The sequence below is a fragment of the Macaca fascicularis genome, chromosome 9 (assembly GCF_037993035.2).
Source record: "Macaca fascicularis isolate 582-1 chromosome 9, T2T-MFA8v1.1".
Classification (NCBI taxonomy): domain Eukaryota; kingdom Metazoa; phylum Chordata; class Mammalia; order Primates; family Cercopithecidae; genus Macaca; species Macaca fascicularis.
This window is the reverse complement of record NC_088383.1, coordinates 129477676-129497429: the sequence shown is the minus strand read 5'-3', so window position 1 is coordinate 129497429 and position 19754 is coordinate 129477676. Positions and strand designations below refer to the sequence as shown.

The following is a 19754-nucleotide window of genomic DNA, read 5'->3' as shown; positions in this document are numbered from 1 at the left end:
TAAGAGGGAAAAACAGAAAAATCTTCTTAAAAAGAAAAAGAAGGGAATGGATATAATAATCCCTAAGGATTCCCCCAGGGAGCTGCTGGGTATAACATCACTCATGCTGGGGGCCATCTGGTGAATATCAAAGCTCCGCTTGCTCGGGAATTGTCAATCCCCTTTGTATCTATGATTTCACTGAGGTCACTAGGGTCATCTAATTATAAGAAAGCCTCACTACCAGCCCTTTCTTCCCCCGCCCCATCCAAATCTGGTGTAAATTGTTTCAAGACATAAAATACTCAATTTAAAATTTTCACTCAAAACACTGTCATCTTATTTACTAACAATGTGACACTGGGTGAAATCTTTAACCTCTCTAAGCTTTGAATTTCTCATCCAAAAAAATGAAAAGATGATAAAATTCCTACCTCATAGAGTTGTTTGAATAGTCAAGGAGTAAACTGCCTTAACTATGCCACTGCCTGGCATATAGAAAATACTCAATAAATATTAGTCATTACTGCCATTGTTCTCATCATTATCATATCATCATCTCTAGAGCCAAACAACCCCAGTTTGCTTTTAATGAACAATAAGATTTTTTTGTGTCAGGATAAATAAAAGCAAAGCATCAATGTTTCACAAGGGTTTTCATAAATAAAGCATTAATATTTAAAAGTCTAATTTAATATTATATGACTGAAGATCTTTTTACTGGCCCACAAGAATGAATGAAAACATAATATATTCAGGAACGATGTATTTCCATAATCAAAAAATAAATAAAAATAAATGTGGGACTTCTATATAACTGTCATCAGTATTATGTACATTAATTCGGGGCTGATATTTCAAACAACACACCACAGAAAAGTAAATTCTGAGCTGAATTTTGTAAAACAGGTAAATTTTAGATAGACAAAATGAGGCCATTTGAAGGATAACTCAGAGAACCATAAAAATAGTCATGGTAAAAGTAAAAATTGATGGATTTTTTAAAACTATAATTTTGTACGTAAAAAATGTAAACCTGTGTCAAAGAAAAAATGTTAAATCTCTTCAAAGAGACATCTAGGTCAAGATGGCTGATTGAACTCATATATTTTGTCTCTCTACCCTCTTGAAACACCACTGAAAGTAATAAAAACATAAACATAAATCCATATACAGGTTGAAGAGCCTCAAAGAGTACCAATCAGTAAAGAAGAAGGGGAAAAAAATTATGAAAAAGATAAACCAGATAGAAAAAAAAATACATTGTACAACGAAGAAGAAACCTCCATATAAAGGAGGTTGGCCTCTATATTAGTTCGTTCTCACATTGCTGAAAAAAAACTACCTAAGACTGGGTAATTTATAAAGAAAAGAGGTTACCTAGTCCATGGTTCCGCTGTACAGGGAGCATGGCTGGGGAGGCCCCTGGAAACTTACAATCATGGCAGAAGGGCAAAGCGGAAGCAAGCACATCTTCACCCGGCAGCAGGGGAGAGAGAGAGTGAAGGGGGAAGTGTTACTCACTTTCAAACAACCAGATCTCATGAGAACTGTATCACGAGAATAACGAGGGGGAAGTCTGACCCCATCATTCAATCACCTCCTACCATGCCCCTCCTTCAATATGTGGGGATTACAATTTGACATGAGATTTGGGTGGGGATGCAGAGCCAAACCATATCAGCCTCAGAAGGGGAACCCAAGTTCTATATATAAATTTCCTTCAAATTATTTGGCTAACTCAGAAATTGCAATGTGCAGAAAAAGACTCCAAGAACCCCCAGTGGAAAGTAACAGTCACAGTCTAAAGAGCCAAGCAGAGATTTCAGCACCTAGCCAGTGCTAGGAGATACAGTCTGGGACTGAAATGTATCCAAGTTAGGCTTTCTACTGAAACCTCAGAAGGGCAAAACCATAGAAGTAAAAAAATCACATCCCAGATTAAGGGATACAATCTAGGGAAAAAAACAAGATGGATTTGCCCGACAATAGCCTAGAATCAAAGTTCTGAAGACTGAAATGACCCAAAAGTATATTAACTGCATGCTAAAACAAAATTCAATACTCTTAGGGGAAAATAACAATCCAGAATCTCTACAATGTATGTTTCACAATGTCCAATATGTAATAGTTACTAGACATGCAAAGGAAGAGAGATAACGTGACCCACCATCAACAGAGAAGGTCAAAGGTAAAGATCATCTTGATGTGAGAATTGGTGCAAAGGGATCTTCCATTATAAATATGTTAAAAGATGACAGGGAAAGATGAACACAATGGATAACAGACGGAAACTTCAACAGAGAAACTAAATCTCTAAAAAACAACCAAATGAAAATTCTAGATCTGAACTCATGAATATCTGAAATAAAACATTTATTGCATGAACATACCAACAGAATAGACACAGTAGAATCAGTAGAATAAAGAATTAGTGAATTCGAAGGCAAATCAATAGAAATTATCTTAAACTGAGCCACAGAGAGGGAAAATACTTTAAAAATAGAATAGAGCATCCAAGATCTGTAGAACATTATTAAACAGTCTAATATATATGTATATGTACATGAAGAACCAAAAGTACAGGAGCAACAGAATTGGGTAGAAGAAATATTGGATAAAATAATGTCTTAGGACTATTTAATTGATGAAAGACATCAAACCGTATCTCCAATAATCTCAATGAAAAGAAATGGGAAAAATACAAATGAGTCCAACCTAGACACATCACAATCAAATTGCTGAAAGTAAAACATAAACAGAAAGTTTTAAAAACAATCAAGAGCAAAAATGCATTACATTCATAAAAGCAGCAATAACAGTACAAGCTGACTTATCATCAGAAACAATGGAATCCACAAGACAACGCAAAGTGTTGAATGACGACTGTCAACTGAGAATTCTACATCCAACCAAAAAATCTTTCAAAACTAAAGGCAAAATAAAGATATTAATAATTTCAAGAAAACAAAAGCCAGGAGAATTTCTTTCCAGCAATCTGCATTATAAGAAATGCTAAAGGAAGTTATTCAGGCTGAAGGGATATAATCCCAAAGGGAAAAACCAAATCTAACAGAACTGATAAAGAACATTGAGAATGATAACTATGTCGGCAAATTTTTTAAAATTTTAATTGCTGTCAAAGTATGTTGATTGTTTAAAGTAAAAATAATTTAAATGTTTTGTGAGATTTATATATAGAAGTAAAATCTATAACAATATACCAAAGGCATGAGAGTAGAAATGAAAGTACGCTGACATACGATTTTTACATTGTACATGAAATGGTATAATAAATGACACAGGGAAGATGGTGGTAATAAGTAAAAAGTGCATATTATAATTGTGAAATAAACTACTAAATTTTTTAAAGAGATATAGCTAACAATTCAATATAGGAGATAAAATGGAAAACAAACAAGTTTCTAGTTAATCTAAAAGAAGAAAGAAAAAAGAGAGACAAGGAACACATGCAACAAATAGTAAAAGGTGGTAGATTTAAATTCAACCATATTAATAATTGCATTAACTGTAAATGGCTTAACGACTCCAATTAAATGGCAGAGATTGGCCAGACAGATAAAGTTAAAAGATATAACTAAGTGCTATTTACGAAAGCCGTATGTTAAAAATAAAGATACAGATAAGTTGAAAGTAAAAGGATGGAAAAAGATACTCTATGCAGACTTTAACCTCAATAAATATAATGTAGTAATATATTAACGTTAAAGTAGACCTTAAGATAATAATATTAATACAAAGACAAATAGAAATTTTATAATAATAAAAGCTCAAGCATCAGAAGGAGATAAAATTTAAGAATACTAACTAGAAATATAGACATATAAATTATGACATCCAAATTACTAAAGTAAAAAAGGAGGGTAGCAAAGAACGCTTGAGCTATTCAGCTAAAAGAAAGAAACAAAGGGGATAAAACATAAAAATAAAGCACCATAAAAAGAAAACACATAATAAGTTGGTTTTAATAACACAAAATATTAATTATTTCCAAAAAACAATGTGAAGGCTCTAATTATTCTTGTTTGACAGAGATAGCATACCTTCAAATTAAAAAGACCAAATTAAAAGAATAAGACTATAGAAAATTTTAATAGCGTGGCTACCTTCTTTTACTATATTTAGAACTTTACACTCACCAAACTATTCATTATGTTCAATCTATATAAATTTACAGCCAAAAAAATGACTATGTATGAGGCCACACAGAAAATCATAATCAGTTATAAAATATAGAAATCATACAAGCCACAGTCTCCGGTCTCAATACAATAAAACTATTTTAGCACTATCATTATCTGCCTTAAACGTCAGGAAACTAAAGCACAGAGACATAAAGCAACCTACCCAAATGATAGCCAGTAAGTAGCAGATTTGTATTTAGGTATCCTGGCACTAGAGCCTGAAACCTTAACCACTGTACTCCACTCCTTCCCAGTGAGTGGAGTGGGGTGAGTGTAGTGGGGGTAAATTTTCCCTACAGATATCTAAAAATACTATAAAATTACAATAATTAAAATGTTACTTGAGACAATACCAGGCAAATAGATATTCAGAATAGAATTTAGTTGCAATCCCATAAGATGCAAGAAAATAATGGACTATTCCATAACCGACAAACCATTTGAGTGGGACAAGTAACAAATAAAGAACCAAACCACTAACAAATTAAAATTAAAGAACAAAAGTATAAAACACTAGATAATACAGAAGAACATTTCTGTTTTAGATGGGAAAGGACTTTCTAAATAGGACTGAAACTGAAACAAAGAAAGACTCATAGATTTAACTACATAAAATTAAAACATATACAATAATAGAAACTTAAAAATCAACCATAGACCTGGAAAAATATTTGCAATATATGAAAGAGAAGATCCGTATTTATAAGGCATAAAGCACACCTACACATCAGTAAGATTAATTCAGAGATCCAACAGAAACATGGATAAAGGAAAATACAGATATTTCACTGAAGAAATACAAATTGCCAATATGCTTGTGAAAAGATGCTCAATACTAAACATAGAGAAATGCAAAGTGAAGTAAATGTTATATTCCAGGCCATGGCAGAAATACAAAACATCCAACATTGGCAAGGATGCATAAAAACAGACACCTTCACACACGGCGGTGAAATGTAAGTATGTGAAGCTCTTTGGGTGGACAATTTGGCAGTATTCATCTGAATTTAAAATGCATGTGGGCCGGGCGCAGTGGCTCACGCCTATAATCCCAGCACTTTGAGAGGCCAAGGCGGGCGGATCACGAGGTCAGGAGATCGAGACCATCCTGGCTAACATGGTGAAACCCCGTCTCTAGTAAAAATACAAAAAAAATTAGCTCGGCCTTGTGGCGGGCACCTGTAGTCCCAGCTACTCAGGAGGCTGAGGCAGGAGAATGGCGTGAACGTGGGAGACGAAGCTTGCAGTGAGCCAAGATCGCACCACTGCACTCTGGCCTAGGTGACAGAGCCAGACTTCGTCTCTTAAAAAAAAATGCATGTGGTCTTGACCCAGAAAATTCATTTGTAAGAGTTTATCATGAAGCAGTACTTGAACAGGTGCACTACAATGTATGCAACAATTGCAACACTGTTTTTCAAAGCAAAAAATGAAAATACCCTAAGATTCCATGAATAGGTTAATACAATGGAACACCACACAGCCAGTAAAAAACAATCAAGTATGTGTTCATATATATAATATCTTAAAGAGATGAGTTTAAAAATTAAGCCATAAATAAAATGTGTTTCCAGTGGTTTTGTTAATTATATACAAATGTGTAAAAAAAGTGAAGAGAATAGAATAGGCAAAGAAAGTTGAAGTGGTTCCAGGAGCCTTACACTTTTTGTATTGCTTTAATTTTCACAAGTATTTTATAATCCTGAAAGAAATTTAAGTGAGGAGAAATACATTCATTTCCATCACATTCATTTTGGTGTAATCCTTCCTAGTATTTGTGCAAATCAGACATACTTCAAATAGTTGCAATTCCAAGGCATATTTTTTGTATAGTGTTTTTCCTTAACTATTACATCATAAAATTTCACCACATTTCTTCATGATTTTCAAATGATTCTTCCAATAACTAGATAATATTCTGTGTGTTCACAATCTAGCAAATCATCTTCAAATGTTGACCATTTGAGTTTTAATTTAATTTTTATTTAACAAATACATTTACTTTGTTTTGTATGGAACACAGCAAAAAGAATCTTTATATATGAGGATTTTGGTATCTCTTCCATTAGTGCCTCCATGTATTTTTTACCAAGAATTCTAAATCAAAGGGCAGGAATAATTTTATGGCTATTTGTGTACTGTAATATTGCTCTTCAAAACAGTTGTACCCATTTACTATTCCACCTGAGCATCTGATCACATTTGAAAACACAAACCTATACATTCTGCATAGTAATCTTTACTTTCTGATTTTTCTTAAATACTTTAGTTGATATAAAATGTAGAAAGGTTGATTTTTTGATACATTGTCACTTTAAATATTTCTAAAGCAATCACAAAAAAATCATTCAGTGCCCTATCCTGGAATATTTCACTGGCCTCTTTCCATAACAGAAAACATCTATATTGATTTTTGATTGTGTATGAAATAATAAATGCTTACAATAAAATAATTTAGACATAAACAACATTTAAAAAGCAAATAGTACATAGTCCTATCAGCACAAAATAACCACCGTTAAAACTGTATTGTGTATCTTTATAGAGATGTAGGCACAATTGATTTTATTACATTACCACATTAAACTAGCATCATGCACACTTTTGTAAGCTGCTTTTATTATGTAACGATGGTTCATAGATGCCTTCTCAAGTTAACAAATAACTACCTATTATATAACTAATTTTAATAGCTGCACATTCTTCCATTGTGGCACATAAAAAGCTTCTACTAATGTATATTCATTGTTATTTTGCTGTTTTCAGATGCATATCTTGCATTGCTATAGAAATCACAGATTTACATTCTATAATAAAGACACGTACACACTATGTTCATTGCAGCACTAGCCACAATAGCAAAGACATGGAATCGACCTGAATGCCCATCAATGATAGACCAGATAAAGAAAATGTGGTACATATACACCATGAGCTACTATGCAGCCACAAAAAAGAATGAGATCATGTCCTTTGCAGGCACATGGATGGGGCTGGAGATCATTATCCTTAGCAAGCTAATGCAGGAACAGAAAACCAAGTACCACATGTTCTCACTTATAAGTGGAAGATAAGAACACATGAACACATATAGGGGAACAAGAGACACTGGGCGTACTGGAGGGTGGTGGGTGGGAGGAGGAAGAGGATCAGGAAAAGTAACTAATAGGTACTAGTCTTGATACCTGGGTGACAAAATAATCTGCACAACAAACCCCCGTAATATGAGTTTACCTCTGTAACAAACCTGCATATGTACCCCTGAACTTAAAAAAAAGTTAACATTAAAAAATCACAGATTTAAAGTGTGGCAGTTTTTGAACTTTTGTTAGTTTTCTGCTCATATCTGTTGCCCATTTTTCTGTTGATGAGCTCCTCTTTCCTTGTCAATTGGTAAGTGCTCTCTGAATGAGGGAGCATTAACTCTTAACTCTGTAAATCAGGACCTGAGAAGTGTCATAATTAAAGCATACGATTGTGACAAGTGCCAAATACAGAGGTGGCACATAGTAGGCATTAAAGTGTTCTTTCTTAGTAGCTAGCAGGTGTCTCCTCCACCTCCCTGCCTTCCTATAACCAAGGTGGCAATAGATGTCAATTATAAGATATCTACACAGGCCAGGCACAGTGGCTCACGCCTGTAATCCCAACACTTTGGGAGGCCGAGGCAGGCAGATCACAAGGTCGGGAGATCGAGACCATCCTGGCTAACACGGTGAAATTCCGTCTACACTAAAAAAAAATTTCTTTTAAATAAAAAAGCTAGGCGTGGTGACGGGCGCCTGTAGTCTCAGCTACTCAAGAGGCTGAGGCAGGAGAATGGCGTGAACCCCGGAGGCAGAGCTTGCAGCGAGCTGAGATCCGAGATCCAAGATCGTGTCATTACACTCCAGCCTGCACAAGAGAGCGAGACTCCATTTCAAAAAAAAAAACCTACACACACTTATATATCAGCAATTTCTTTTTCTTGGATTATGATTCAGATGTCTTCTAGGAAATTTCTAAATCCTAGTTGAAGGCTCAGCTCTCTCCAGCAGTTTTGAGAGCTACGCTATTTTATTATCATTATTATTACACTGTGATGTCAGGCATCTTTTAATTGACCTGTATCTTCACCTCAGTTCTAGGAAGGAGGGAGGTGGAGGAAGGAAAAGAGACTCACCTTAGCACCTACTATGTGCCATCTTTGTGCAAGGCACCTGGCACATCTCACATCACCGCATCTTTACAACCTCCCTAGGAGGTGAGATAGTGTCCCCATTTTACAGATGAGGAGGCTCGGACACATCTTTATAATCAGCAGAGTCAGGGTGTCACGTCTTCACCATGATTTCAGTGTTTTGACCTATAAAACTGGGAATTTCATTCAGTTCAACCTAAAAATAACATAAACAAAGAAATGTGCACTATTCATAATTATACAGCTGCCCAGAAACTCCCCAGTCTGCCAAGCCCCCTTCCGCCACCCTGACTTCTAACATCATTTGAACTCTATAGAAATGCAGCCGTAAAGCGTGTGCTCTTTTGTGTGACATTTTTTGTTGAACACGTTTTTGAGATTTTTCTCTGTTGTCGTGGGTGGCGGCAGTTTGTTCATTCTCATGTGCTCCAATTTATTTCTTCGTTTTACCCATGGATATATGGGATAGTTATCATTTTTGCCTATTAAGCGCAATGCTGCTATTGGTTTTTGGTGAACATTTTGTAATTTTTTGTAGGGATCTACATAGGGGTGGAACGGCTGGGTTTCTCATCAGAAGTGGGCCATGCTGCCCATCTGCCTGCAGAATGGGACCCATTTGCCAGGCCCTGTCACTTGCCAGGCCCACTGCACGCTTTCTACAAGGTAGCTGCTCAGCAGATGGAGATTACAGCATCATACAGGCTAAGTATTGCTTTCAGAGGTATAGCTGGACAGAGAGGCCAAATCCTTCCTTAAGAACTTCTGATGAGAAACCCAGCCGTTCCACCTCTATGTAGATCCCTACAAGAAATTACAAAATGTTCGCCAAAAACCAATAGCAGCACTACATTTAATAGCCAAAAATGATAAATATCCTATATATTCACGGGTAAAACGAAGAAATAAATTGGAGCACACGAGAATGAACAAACTGCCGCCACCCACGACAACAGAGAAAAATCTCAAAAACATGTTCAACAAAAAAAGTCACACAAAAGAGCACACGCTTTATGGTTCCATTTCTATAGAGTTCAAATGATGTTAGAAGTCAGGGTGGTGGAAGGGGGCTTGGTAGATTGGGGAGTTTTCTGGGCAGCTGTACAATTATGAATAGTGCACATTTCTTTGTGTATGTTATTTTAGGTTGAACTGAATGAAATTCCCGGTTTTATAGGTCAAAATACTGAAATATCAGCAATTTCATATGGTTCAAACTAATACTTCAATAAAATATGTTTTTTAAAACCCTCTGGTAAAGAAGAAAGAAACATCTAGCATTGATTGGCAGACTGCTACCTTTCTAGAAACCAGCCTAAATGCTCCTGCCACTTCTCACCCTGTTTTTCTGCCGATTTGTCTTGCTTTGTCTTTAGTGGAGACAGAATAACTAATTCCTCCTTTCTGTGGGATAATGTTTCACAGTTACATATTGAAAGACTGTGATGAAGCTGGCCCCTGCGTTCTGCAGCCCCAGTTCCTCTCAGCCTTCTTTCACTCATCCCAGGAATCCCAAACCTTGCTCTTAACACCTGTGCGGCTTCTGGTTGAATGATGAGGGCCCACTGGCAGGCAACAGTCTTGTCAGAAGGAGCTTCCTCGCTGTAAAAACAGTGTTTCTCTTTCATCCACATAGAACAGCAAGATAATATTTTTAAAGAAGCACTATTACCAAGATAATGTTTCCATTTACAAATGCTATCATCGAAAAATAGAGGTAGTGAGCTTTTATGAGCCTTGCGTGTGTCACAAAAGGTATAATCTTTACAACTAATTGAGGTAACTTTATCCACAAGTTATGCAACCATGCATTTCTTTTGCAGTGCCGGGAGCATTTATCTCCCTGTGGGAAAACATCATCAATTCTCAGAATTCTGGGTACAGCCAACTCATTTTACAGTGGCAAGTAATATTTCAAACAGAAGGATGCCCCATTTATCAGACGACAAGGCAGACACCTTCTCAGGGAGGGGAGCAGAAACACTCGGGCACCATTGCACAGCATGCACAGATGGGCTGAGGGGGTACCTGAAGAAAAGCACCCCCAGACGTGGCTTCTAACTGAGCCCTGTGTGCAAAGTTAACAATGGGGACATAGCATTTTCCTTATGTTATGTCATCTAAGAACACAACATAGCATTTTCCAGTATGTTATCTAATGCAGCTATGCTGATAGCACTTTAATTCGACCTCCTAGAATCCCTGTTGTAAAGGGCCAGCAATTTAAGCCACCACTGAGAAACTGCAAGGCTGAGGCCGGCCCACCCCACCAGACAGCAAGCTCTGGGGTTCTGACTCACTGGACAAACTTACGGCAAGGTACATCCCTCCCTTTTGAGGCCTAAAAGGAATCATTAGGAATACACTTCCAGGAGTTGATTCTTGTCTAGAAATCTTGTGGCAAATCATTTGTAAAAAGAACATCATTAGACACCTACGGTGTTTCTCTTTAGCGTATATTATGGATTCATTTCGACAAAAGGATAATAATAATAACATCACCATTTGCTGAGCACCTACAATGAGCTGGATACTGTCCCATTTAATACTCCCAATACTTCAATAAAATACGTTTAATATGATTCAAACTGATACTTCAATAAAATATGTTTTTAACATATTCTTACATTCATGAATACGATGGACATTCCCATTGAACAGAAGGAGAAACAATGACAGAAGGGGATAAATACTTTCTCCCAAAGGTCACACAGCACATAAGTTGCAAACCAGGATTTGGTTAGGCACAATGGTTCACACCTGTAATCCCAGCACTCTGGGAGGCTGAAGTGAGAGGATCTCGTAAGCCCAGGAGTTCAAGACCAGCCTAGGCCACACAGACCCTGCCTCTTCAAAAAATAAAACAGCTGGCTGCAATGACACACCTGTAGTCCCAGCTCCTCGAGAGGCTGGGAGGTTGAGGCTGCAGTAAGTGGTGATCATGCCACTGCACTCCAGCCTGGGTGATAGAGCAAGACTCTATCTATATATTCAAAAAAAGAATCCTCTGGGCCTATAAGAGCAGGGCCCAAGGAGATGGCTGGAGTTAAGGGGAATAGCTATGGTTGCACCACTGCACTCCACCCTGGGCAAGAGAGAGAGACTCTGTATTAAAAATAAAACAAAACAAAACAAAATAGGATTTAAGCCCTGGTAACCTGATGCCAAATGCCACTGTCGTAACCACTGTGCTGTGCTGTCATTTTTAGACACTACATGTATGTAATAGGGATTAACAAGGGTGGTGAGAAGCTACTAATTTTTGTTATATGTACCACAGGCACTTAAAGTACCTTATCTGATAAAATCCAGTGAAGTAAGTATTAGCTCCATTTCCTACATGAAGAAACTGAGGTTCAGAGATTGAAGGCAACTTGTTAGTTAGTGGCACAGCTAAAACCCAAACACAGACCTGCCTGGCTCCAAAGCCCGAGGTCTTTAGTTATAGCTCTTTACCTCAAATAACTCATTTGAAACTTGTTTCTAGGCCAAGTGCAGCGGCTCACACCTGTAATCCCAGCACTTTGGGAGGCTGAGGCGGGTGGATCACGAGGTCAGGAGATCGAGACCATTCTGGCTAACACTATGAAACCCTGTCTCTACTAAAAATACAAAAAATTAGCCGGGCGTGGTGGCAGGTGCCTGTAGTCCCAGCTACAGGAGGCTGAGGCAGGAGAATGGCATGAACCCGGGAGGCGGGGCTTGCAGTGAGCCGAGATCGCACCACTGCACTCCAGCCTGGGCGACAGCGAGACTCCATCTCAAAAAAAAAAAAAAGAAACGTGTTTCTAGAGAGCAAGCAGAATGATTCTGACCGTATTCGTTAGATAGAAAGGACTGATGGTACAGTAGCCAATCAACCCCAAAACTTCAGTGAACACAAAAAGTCCCCCTCCCTCTTACAAAGGCCACTCTAGTGACAGGATTCTCCAGGGCCACCGCCTGCTGCCTCTACCCTGTGGTGCTGCCATCCATTCACTAGACTGCACATAAGTATTTCCCAAAGGCAGTGGATGGAAGGAGCCCCTGCTCAAAATGCAGATTCTGAGGGCCTTGATCTCTATTTCAATTCAGTTAGCCTGACCTGGGCCCCGTGTAATCCTGACGTAGGTGCTCAGCAGCCATCCGCCCCTTAAGTAGCTTTGCTTTGGACTGATGCAGAATGCTCAGGTCTGTAAAAATTATCCTGGGAAACTGAGTCAGGAGGCACCGACCATGCTTGTGCCAAGGCCAAGCTAGGAGAAGGAGAAAGCAAAGAAGTTAAAGATGCAGACAGCTAACCACAACGCAGAGCAGAGAGTACTTGTCCTGGAGAGCCACGAAGCAGGGCTGTGGCCATGAAGCCCATCACAGTCAGCAAAGCCTGCGTGTCCAGCCAAATGGTTCCTTTCCACCCCAGGGCAAACATCTGAGCATGGTACGGTCTTGTTTCAAACCTCCAGGCTCCCCCAGTTTTGCCTCTGTGGGAATGACCACTGCCCTGCAGGGCCCTGAGGCCACTTGCATTCTCCATCCAGGTTCGCTTCCTGCCACTGCTACACCCACCTACCCCAAAACCCACACTGAGGCCAGACTTGGTGACCTCATCCCCACCCAAAATATGCCTCCACACCTCCGGGCCTTTAGCCTGCAGGAATGTCCTTAGGCCTAGGATCTGCACACCTGGTATTCAGTGCTCAGCCCCGGGCAGCCTTCCCTGGCACACACATCCTCCTTCTCAGTAAAACCAAGCACCTTGCTCCAACGGTCCCCAGCATGGAGTCTTACACTGGGCTCCTAGGGGCAGATGAATCTGTTAGTTTGTGTCCATATTTCAAAAATCTACCTGACATCCAGTGCCCTCAAGCAAGTCACCTGGACCAGGTAAAGCACCAAGTTTCCCTGTGTCTTGCTGGAATTACACCAATCAAAGCGTACCAATGAAAGGGAAAGGAAATGACTATCACAAATGCTTGCACCTAGAAGGTGCCAAATATCCGTCAAGTGGATGAACAATGAAAGAGAAATGCTTGGAGGGAAAACTTTCAAAACCAGTAATTGCATTGGAGAAAATAACAAATGGTGGCCCTCTGTGTGCTTTCCCTGCTGGACTGTGAGCTACTGGGGGCCACCGGGCCTTCTCTCTCCTCTCATCTCCAGTGCCTGGCAAAGGCCTCTTGCATCCTAGGAGCTCAAAGAAGGATGCTGGATTATCTAAGGGGAGGTAAACACCATTACCTGTGCACCCTGGCATCCTGAGCAGCTCCTGGGGGGACCCTGCAGACAGAGAGCCACCAGAAATGACAGAGAGGGATGGGGAGAAGGGCAGATGGAAGGAAGGAAAGAGGAAGATAAGACCCCAAGGAACTCAAGCCTACAAGTGAAACAGACAGACCACCTTTCCCCCAGCCCAGCACATGAGATTGTCATCATCTTTCTAGGGTCCTTTCTCCAATGTTGTAAATACAGAGTGCTTGAACTAATTGATGTCCTGGGAGAAGACGGCCAAAAACAGCAAAAGAAAGCAGTGTATCCCTAGTTTCTTACTACCACGATTGATGTTCTCACTGGCAATTTACTCACCACATCGTACCCTTAAAATCCATGCCATGATCAAATCCCATCTTTTAGGAAGTGTGAACCACCACTGCCATCCCTCCACCTTTGAGGTGTCATCCTAGCATGTGATTTTAGAACTCGAGTGACAGCTTCCCACACATCACTCCAGGCAATGTGCACTTGCTAGGAGATAAGGAGTCAAGGAAGGAATTGCTCACAGGATGTGGCCAGTTTCATAGCAGTCTGGAAGCTGGATGTCTTCTGTCTCAGAGGATGACCACTCAGGGACATGGGGTCAACCGCCTGTTTGAATCAGGGTTACACCTCCTGCTAGCTGAGTGACTTCAGGCAACTTACTCAACCTTTCTAAACTTTGGTTTCTTTATTTGTAAAGTGGGAATAATGAACAGAATCCAGTGAGATGAGGCTTAAAAGAGAAATCACATGGAATGCCTTTTGCATGCAGCAAGCCCTAGACTGACCAAAACTGGCTGCTATTTTTTATGAAGCAAAGTGATTGAGAGTCCAGACCTTGCAGATGGAGCATCTAGATTTAGGTCTCAGAGCTGCCCTTGTTAGCCCTGTTACTTGGGAAGTTCCTTAATTTTACTGTGCTTCAGTTTCTTCATCTATGACAAAGAAATATCAATATACCCCCTTCATCAGGCTAAATGGCATATGAGATAGTTTTCACTGGTGCCTGACACACAGTGAGATCTCAGTAAATGATTGCTATTGTACTGGTGATAGTGGTCAAAGTGAGTAGCATGCTCCTAGTAGTGCACTATTGGTCTGCTGGGTGTTAACCAGCCATCTCATTTCTACACTATGTGCTTGCTGAGTAAGGTCTGTTGCTAGCCTTGGCATTTGCAGAAATACTCAAAAGAATCTCTCCTGGAGTCTTGGGTAGCAGCAGGACAGAAAAAGCCCAAAAGTGCTTCTCCTTCCTGCTCTGCCCACAATCCATGAGTAAGAGCAACAGGACCTCAAGGCCCACACACTTCATGGTACTAAATGCAGCCTCAAAACTTCACATTTCACTTTTATTTTTCCTAAACACTGGGTTCCTGTAGCCAATTTATCTTCTGTTATGTTAAACTTTATATGCCAGCCTTGATTTGCATTACTCTACTAATTTCCTTCCCAACGATTTGAAGTCCTTAGGCAGGACTGAGCATCTATGGGGTGGTTGCGGGGGCGGGGGCGGGGAGGGCCTGGAGAGCATCCTCTCCGAATTCTGAATATACAAAACCTCAGCACTGTGCCTAGTCTAGAAACAGAAAATGGGATCTTTAAGAGTCAGTAAGGAAAAGTTTGCATCCCTACTACCCACGGGCCCAAAATGCATTTTATTAGCTCTAACTTCGAATCTTTGAGGAGCATATGGGCTACGGGCAGCAAGATCCCTGCTCTCATGCAGAGCAAATGTAGTCAGAGAACAGGCACATCTACAGGTGATGTTTCTCCAGCGGCAGAAGTTTGCAAAGAAGCAAGATACCCCCTCTCCCCCCCAAAAATTCTTTCATCCTGAGCAATAGGGTAGAAATACCAAGCAAAACTAGATGATGCGTTATACTGGCTGAATTGGACACTGGCTGCAACAGAGAAATCAGATTCAGCCTGCCCATGGGACGTTCTAAACCCCTGTGCCGCTGAGACCACCATCTTCGTGAGCAGAGGTGGGTACAACCCACTGAATATTGCCATCATTCCAGTGCTGGCAAAAGGAAGAATTAAACTTCCCCCAAAAGTCAGTCTCTGTCAAGGTGCCAGACGCTTATCTGAGAAAACAAAGGGTCATCTGTTTCTGCATGCTCCCAGCCGTCCTCCCAGAAGTCAGTACATGCCTGATATTAACAGCATCTGAGCATCCAAGAGCTGCCCCCCTAGGGAGGCTCGCATCAATACCAAAGCTGGTTTTTGCAGGTAAAAGAACCACAAGTTGGACACACTGTTAGCAATTCGATAAGAAACCTGGGAATCATCCAAAAATGCCATCAATGTCCATGTGTGACAGCAGATCCCCTATTAAGTAACACAAGAGGGAACTTCAGAGAACAGAACATAAACTGCCTGTCCAGTTTTTACATAACACCCTTAGAAAAAGCAAGACGCACATAAGCAATAATTACCAAGTTTTCAAATTTACTGCATAGACCATTGTGTATTTGTAAACATCTCATAAATATTTGGGGGGATATTGGAAGGGACACCTGAAAACGACAAATATTTTTACACATTATTGGATCCTTTTTTATCTGAGCACCCCCAGCAGCAGTCAAACCAGATAATGAGATAGTGTAAGAGTCTATCTCACTTTATCTCAGCATTCTTCCTACATTCACCCAACAAATGTTAAATTCTACTGTGCACCAAAAACTTATCATTTCTATCACATAATAATTTAATGAGATTTCAGCCTATCTGCTAATTAGAAACTGTCCCCATCTGATCACACAGCAATCACTAGTTTTAACGTACATTCCAAAGGTAGAAAATAGAGTAAGAGAAGGGAAAAGTGTTTTGTTTTTCCAAATGCATCAAAACCCAACTGAAGTTCTCGTTCCTTCTTCTCAGTGAATAACACCAGTGTTCGGGCAGAAGGCGGGAGAGGGGGGCTTGCTTGCATCTGGGGGAGCTCGTGGCCTTTTCTGATGGTGTGAATAAATACTCTGGATGAATTTAATCCCTAGTAAAGAAAAACATGCAAGAAAGGGCATTTCTTTCCATGTGTATACCCTGGGCTGCCCAGAACAGAAGTCATCTTTGACACAGCACACCTGCCATGGACGACTTCAGATTGAGGCAGAAATTCAGACAGGGCCTCCTGTTTGGCTCGGGAGGGCTTTTCCAGAAACGAAAACAAAAACAAACAAATAAATGCATGGCAAATCCAAAAAGTTCATGCAACTTTAATATTTAGAATGTGGCAGAAAACATCCATGGGCAGAGAGGGGGAGAGAATTTGGCTCACTGATGGAGGGACCAGTGCAGGTGTGGGTGCCCAGGTGGCAGCAGCTCACGGGAGGCTGTGGGGTGGCTCTGAGCTGGTGTTCTGGGCTCAGATCTGAAAGAGAGAGATGCGACAGCTCCCTGCAGCTTGGGCCCAGGAGGTCATTGAGCGGTGGGTCCCTGGGCTCACAGAGCAGGCTCAGACATCTCTGAAAGAACCTGCGCCACCACTCCTTCCTCTTTTTGGGATCGCTGTTCCCAGTGCCAGCCGCTCAAAGCCACCCTGGGCATTTCACGGCTGCCCTGGAGGGCCTCCGCCCCCAAAGCGGACATCGACTGGGCACAGAGCTCCAGGTGTGTGTATCCCACCCCCAGCTGCAGCCCCTTGACTTCTCAAGCCTCCGCAGCAACAGTTTCTCAGTAGGAGAAGCGCTGCAAACGCCCGCTGGGAAAACGCTCCGCAGGACCTCGGGCGCTAAAGCCGGGGACATGGAAGGAGTCCGGCCCTCAGCACAGCGGGGAGGAACCGCAGATGGGGCCAGGTGCAAAGACTTCCAACGTGGGCCTTAAAGATCACACAGAAGGAGAAACTTCCCGAGGACACGGGCCAGGGTGCGCGTCCCTGTTCAGAGGTGCAGCCCTGGATCCCCTGGGCAGGTGGTGCGGGGCTGGCGACAGGCGCGGGCCCGGTGAGACCCGGAGCAGGTCTCAGCGTCGGCGCGCGGGGGTCGCTCCGCGCCTAGGATCCCAGGAAGGAGAGAGGAAGGGTCTCTCTTGGTCCCATAGGGCACGTTGCGGGCACTTGGCGGGGAAGGGACCTGGAACCCAGGCCCCGGTGGGAAGCGGCGGCGCAAACTAAGTTAGGGCACAGAGAGGCTTGGTCGCTGGGTCCCCCGCGTCAGTGCGCCCTGCCCGCGGCGCGCCACTACTTACACGAAGACTCCGAAGAGCAAGGCTCGCACCCCGATCTCGATGGCCAGCTCCCGCATGGTGCGGCCGGAGCAGCTCCCGCGGCGACGGCTGGCGCTCTGCGCGGCTCCCGCAGCTCGGCCGGCGTCGGCTCGCCAGACCCTGGGAGGCGAGGGAGGCGCGCTCCAGGCCGCGGGCGGGGGCGGAGGCGGGCGCCGGGCGGGGGCAGGCGCCGGGGAGGGCTCAGCCCAAACCTCCCGCCTCGGGCTCCGGGGCTCCGGGAAGCCGCGCCGGCCGCTCGCGATGCTGCGGATCCAGCGTCCTAGTGCGGAGCCGGGGCCGCCTCGGGGACTCCGGGCTCCCTCTCCCCGGGAACCGCCTCCGCGTCCTGGGCCCGCGCCGGGCACACGCGGCCCGGGGAGGGGAAGCCCGGGAAAGCCCCACCGCCGCCGCCGCCTCCCTGCGCGCTCCCCGCCTCCCCAGCCAGTGGGCGGCCCCTGGGCTCCGCGCCCGGGCAGCGCGCTCACTGGGACTCTGCCCGCGGCACCTCTGCAGCTCCTGGTCCTGCCTCCGACACCCGCTGTCCGGGCTCTCGCTCCCTGGCACACGCACGCACGTGGGCATGTAGTGGACGAGCGCTCTGGGGATTCTCCAGGGCTCAGGGCAGCCCTGGCCAACCTCGGTCCCTGCCGAGGAGCGCTCCCTTCCTCCCTCTTCGGCCCTCCCTACACTGTTCGAACCTGAAATTCTTTTTTCTAGGAGTTCCCCCAGAGATCACTCGCGGGCTTCGCTTTGCTCTCAGGAGATGCCAGCCAGGGTCCAGGGCTGTGGCACAGAGAGAGAGCAAAGGCGAGCCTGGCTCCCCACCATGCCACCAGCGCCAGGTGGCCCCTGGGGGCCGAATCCTCTCTCCCCCACTACTTGTCCCCCGCCCCCAGCAGCTTGGGGCTGCTGAGCTGTGGAATATGAAAAAGCTCCTGCCACCGTGCCTGGCCAGCGTGTGGGAGGTCAGGGTCTCTTGTCGCTGACACAGCATTCAACCAGCCGTCAGCCAGGCAGCAGGTAAAACTTCAGAGCCTCATCCTCAGGTTCAGAGCCAAAAGTCCAAGCATCGCAGCAGGCCTTGGGGTCACGCCCTCCAGCTGGAGCCCAGCAGGAGCTTGGATTTGCTTTCCCCAAAGCTGTCAGGATTTTATCTTACTTTTCTTAGAATTTGAACTTCTTGGCTTCACTAATTTAAACCAAGAAGACATTTAAAATGCAAAAACACACAGTGATTATAACCATTAGGTTGTTCCTGGGGAGCCCAGGCCTCTCTTGGATTTTAGGAGAGACCCAGCCAAAATTGTGTGAGCAGAGGACACGGATTAGAAGGTGGTTCCTGGGACCGAGGAGCTACGGCTCAGTCCTGGATAAAAGGGGGAGCGGGTAGAAAGAACTTAGGAGGAGGCCCTTGGCCTCAGCAAAGGGCAAACAGACCCTACCTTCAAAGGAAACACGTGCAGATCAGAGATACCTGACCCCAGACATCTCAGGGGCTAGGGAGAGAGAGGCAGAGGGAGTAGGAACAACCCAGGTTCTGTGTGGGAGGGACTCCAGCCCTGAGGCACCGCAGGCAGGAGCTGCATCTGCTTTCCTCATCATTCTATGTCCAGTGCCCGGCACACTGTGAATACCTGGTTGGTACTTAGTAAATGGATAAGTATATATTCAAACATATATATATATATATATATGGCTATGTATGATATATTCATTCATATAATATATGGCCATATATATCATCAGGCACACGAGGTGTCAGGTGCAGGTAGAGTAGGAAGGTCTTGGAGAGAGGAGGTATGTTTCTGTCTCCTCTGTATCTTGGGCCCAGCAACTACCTTAGACATCACGACTCCCATGGGTTGGCAAAGTGGTGTAGGAGAGCCCATAGGCAGCCCAGTGAACTCTGATGATCTGGATCTGAGATTGTCAGGTGGCCATATTCCAGC

At 43.1% G+C, this 19754-nt stretch overlaps 1 protein-coding gene across 8 annotated transcripts in view; it reads right to left on the bottom strand.

Annotated features, from left to right (window-relative positions):
* Positions 1-18172, bottom strand: part of PLPP4 (phospholipid phosphatase 4) — a 135911-nt gene extending 117739 nt beyond the window's left edge. For 6 of the 8 annotated variants that reach the window (XM_005566587.4, XM_065521492.1, XM_074000812.1 and 3 more), the window contains exon 1: positions 17788-18172. In XM_005566587.4, the coding sequence (XP_005566644.1) occupies positions 17788-17843 (56 nt within the window). In that variant the 5' untranslated portion in view covers positions 17844-18172. Of the gene's footprint in view, positions 1-1359; positions 1448-17787 lie in introns of those variants that run through there. The other 2 variants (XM_065521494.2, XM_074000813.1) reach the window with 1 other exon arrangement.
* Positions 18173-19754: the final 1582 nt, after the last annotated feature.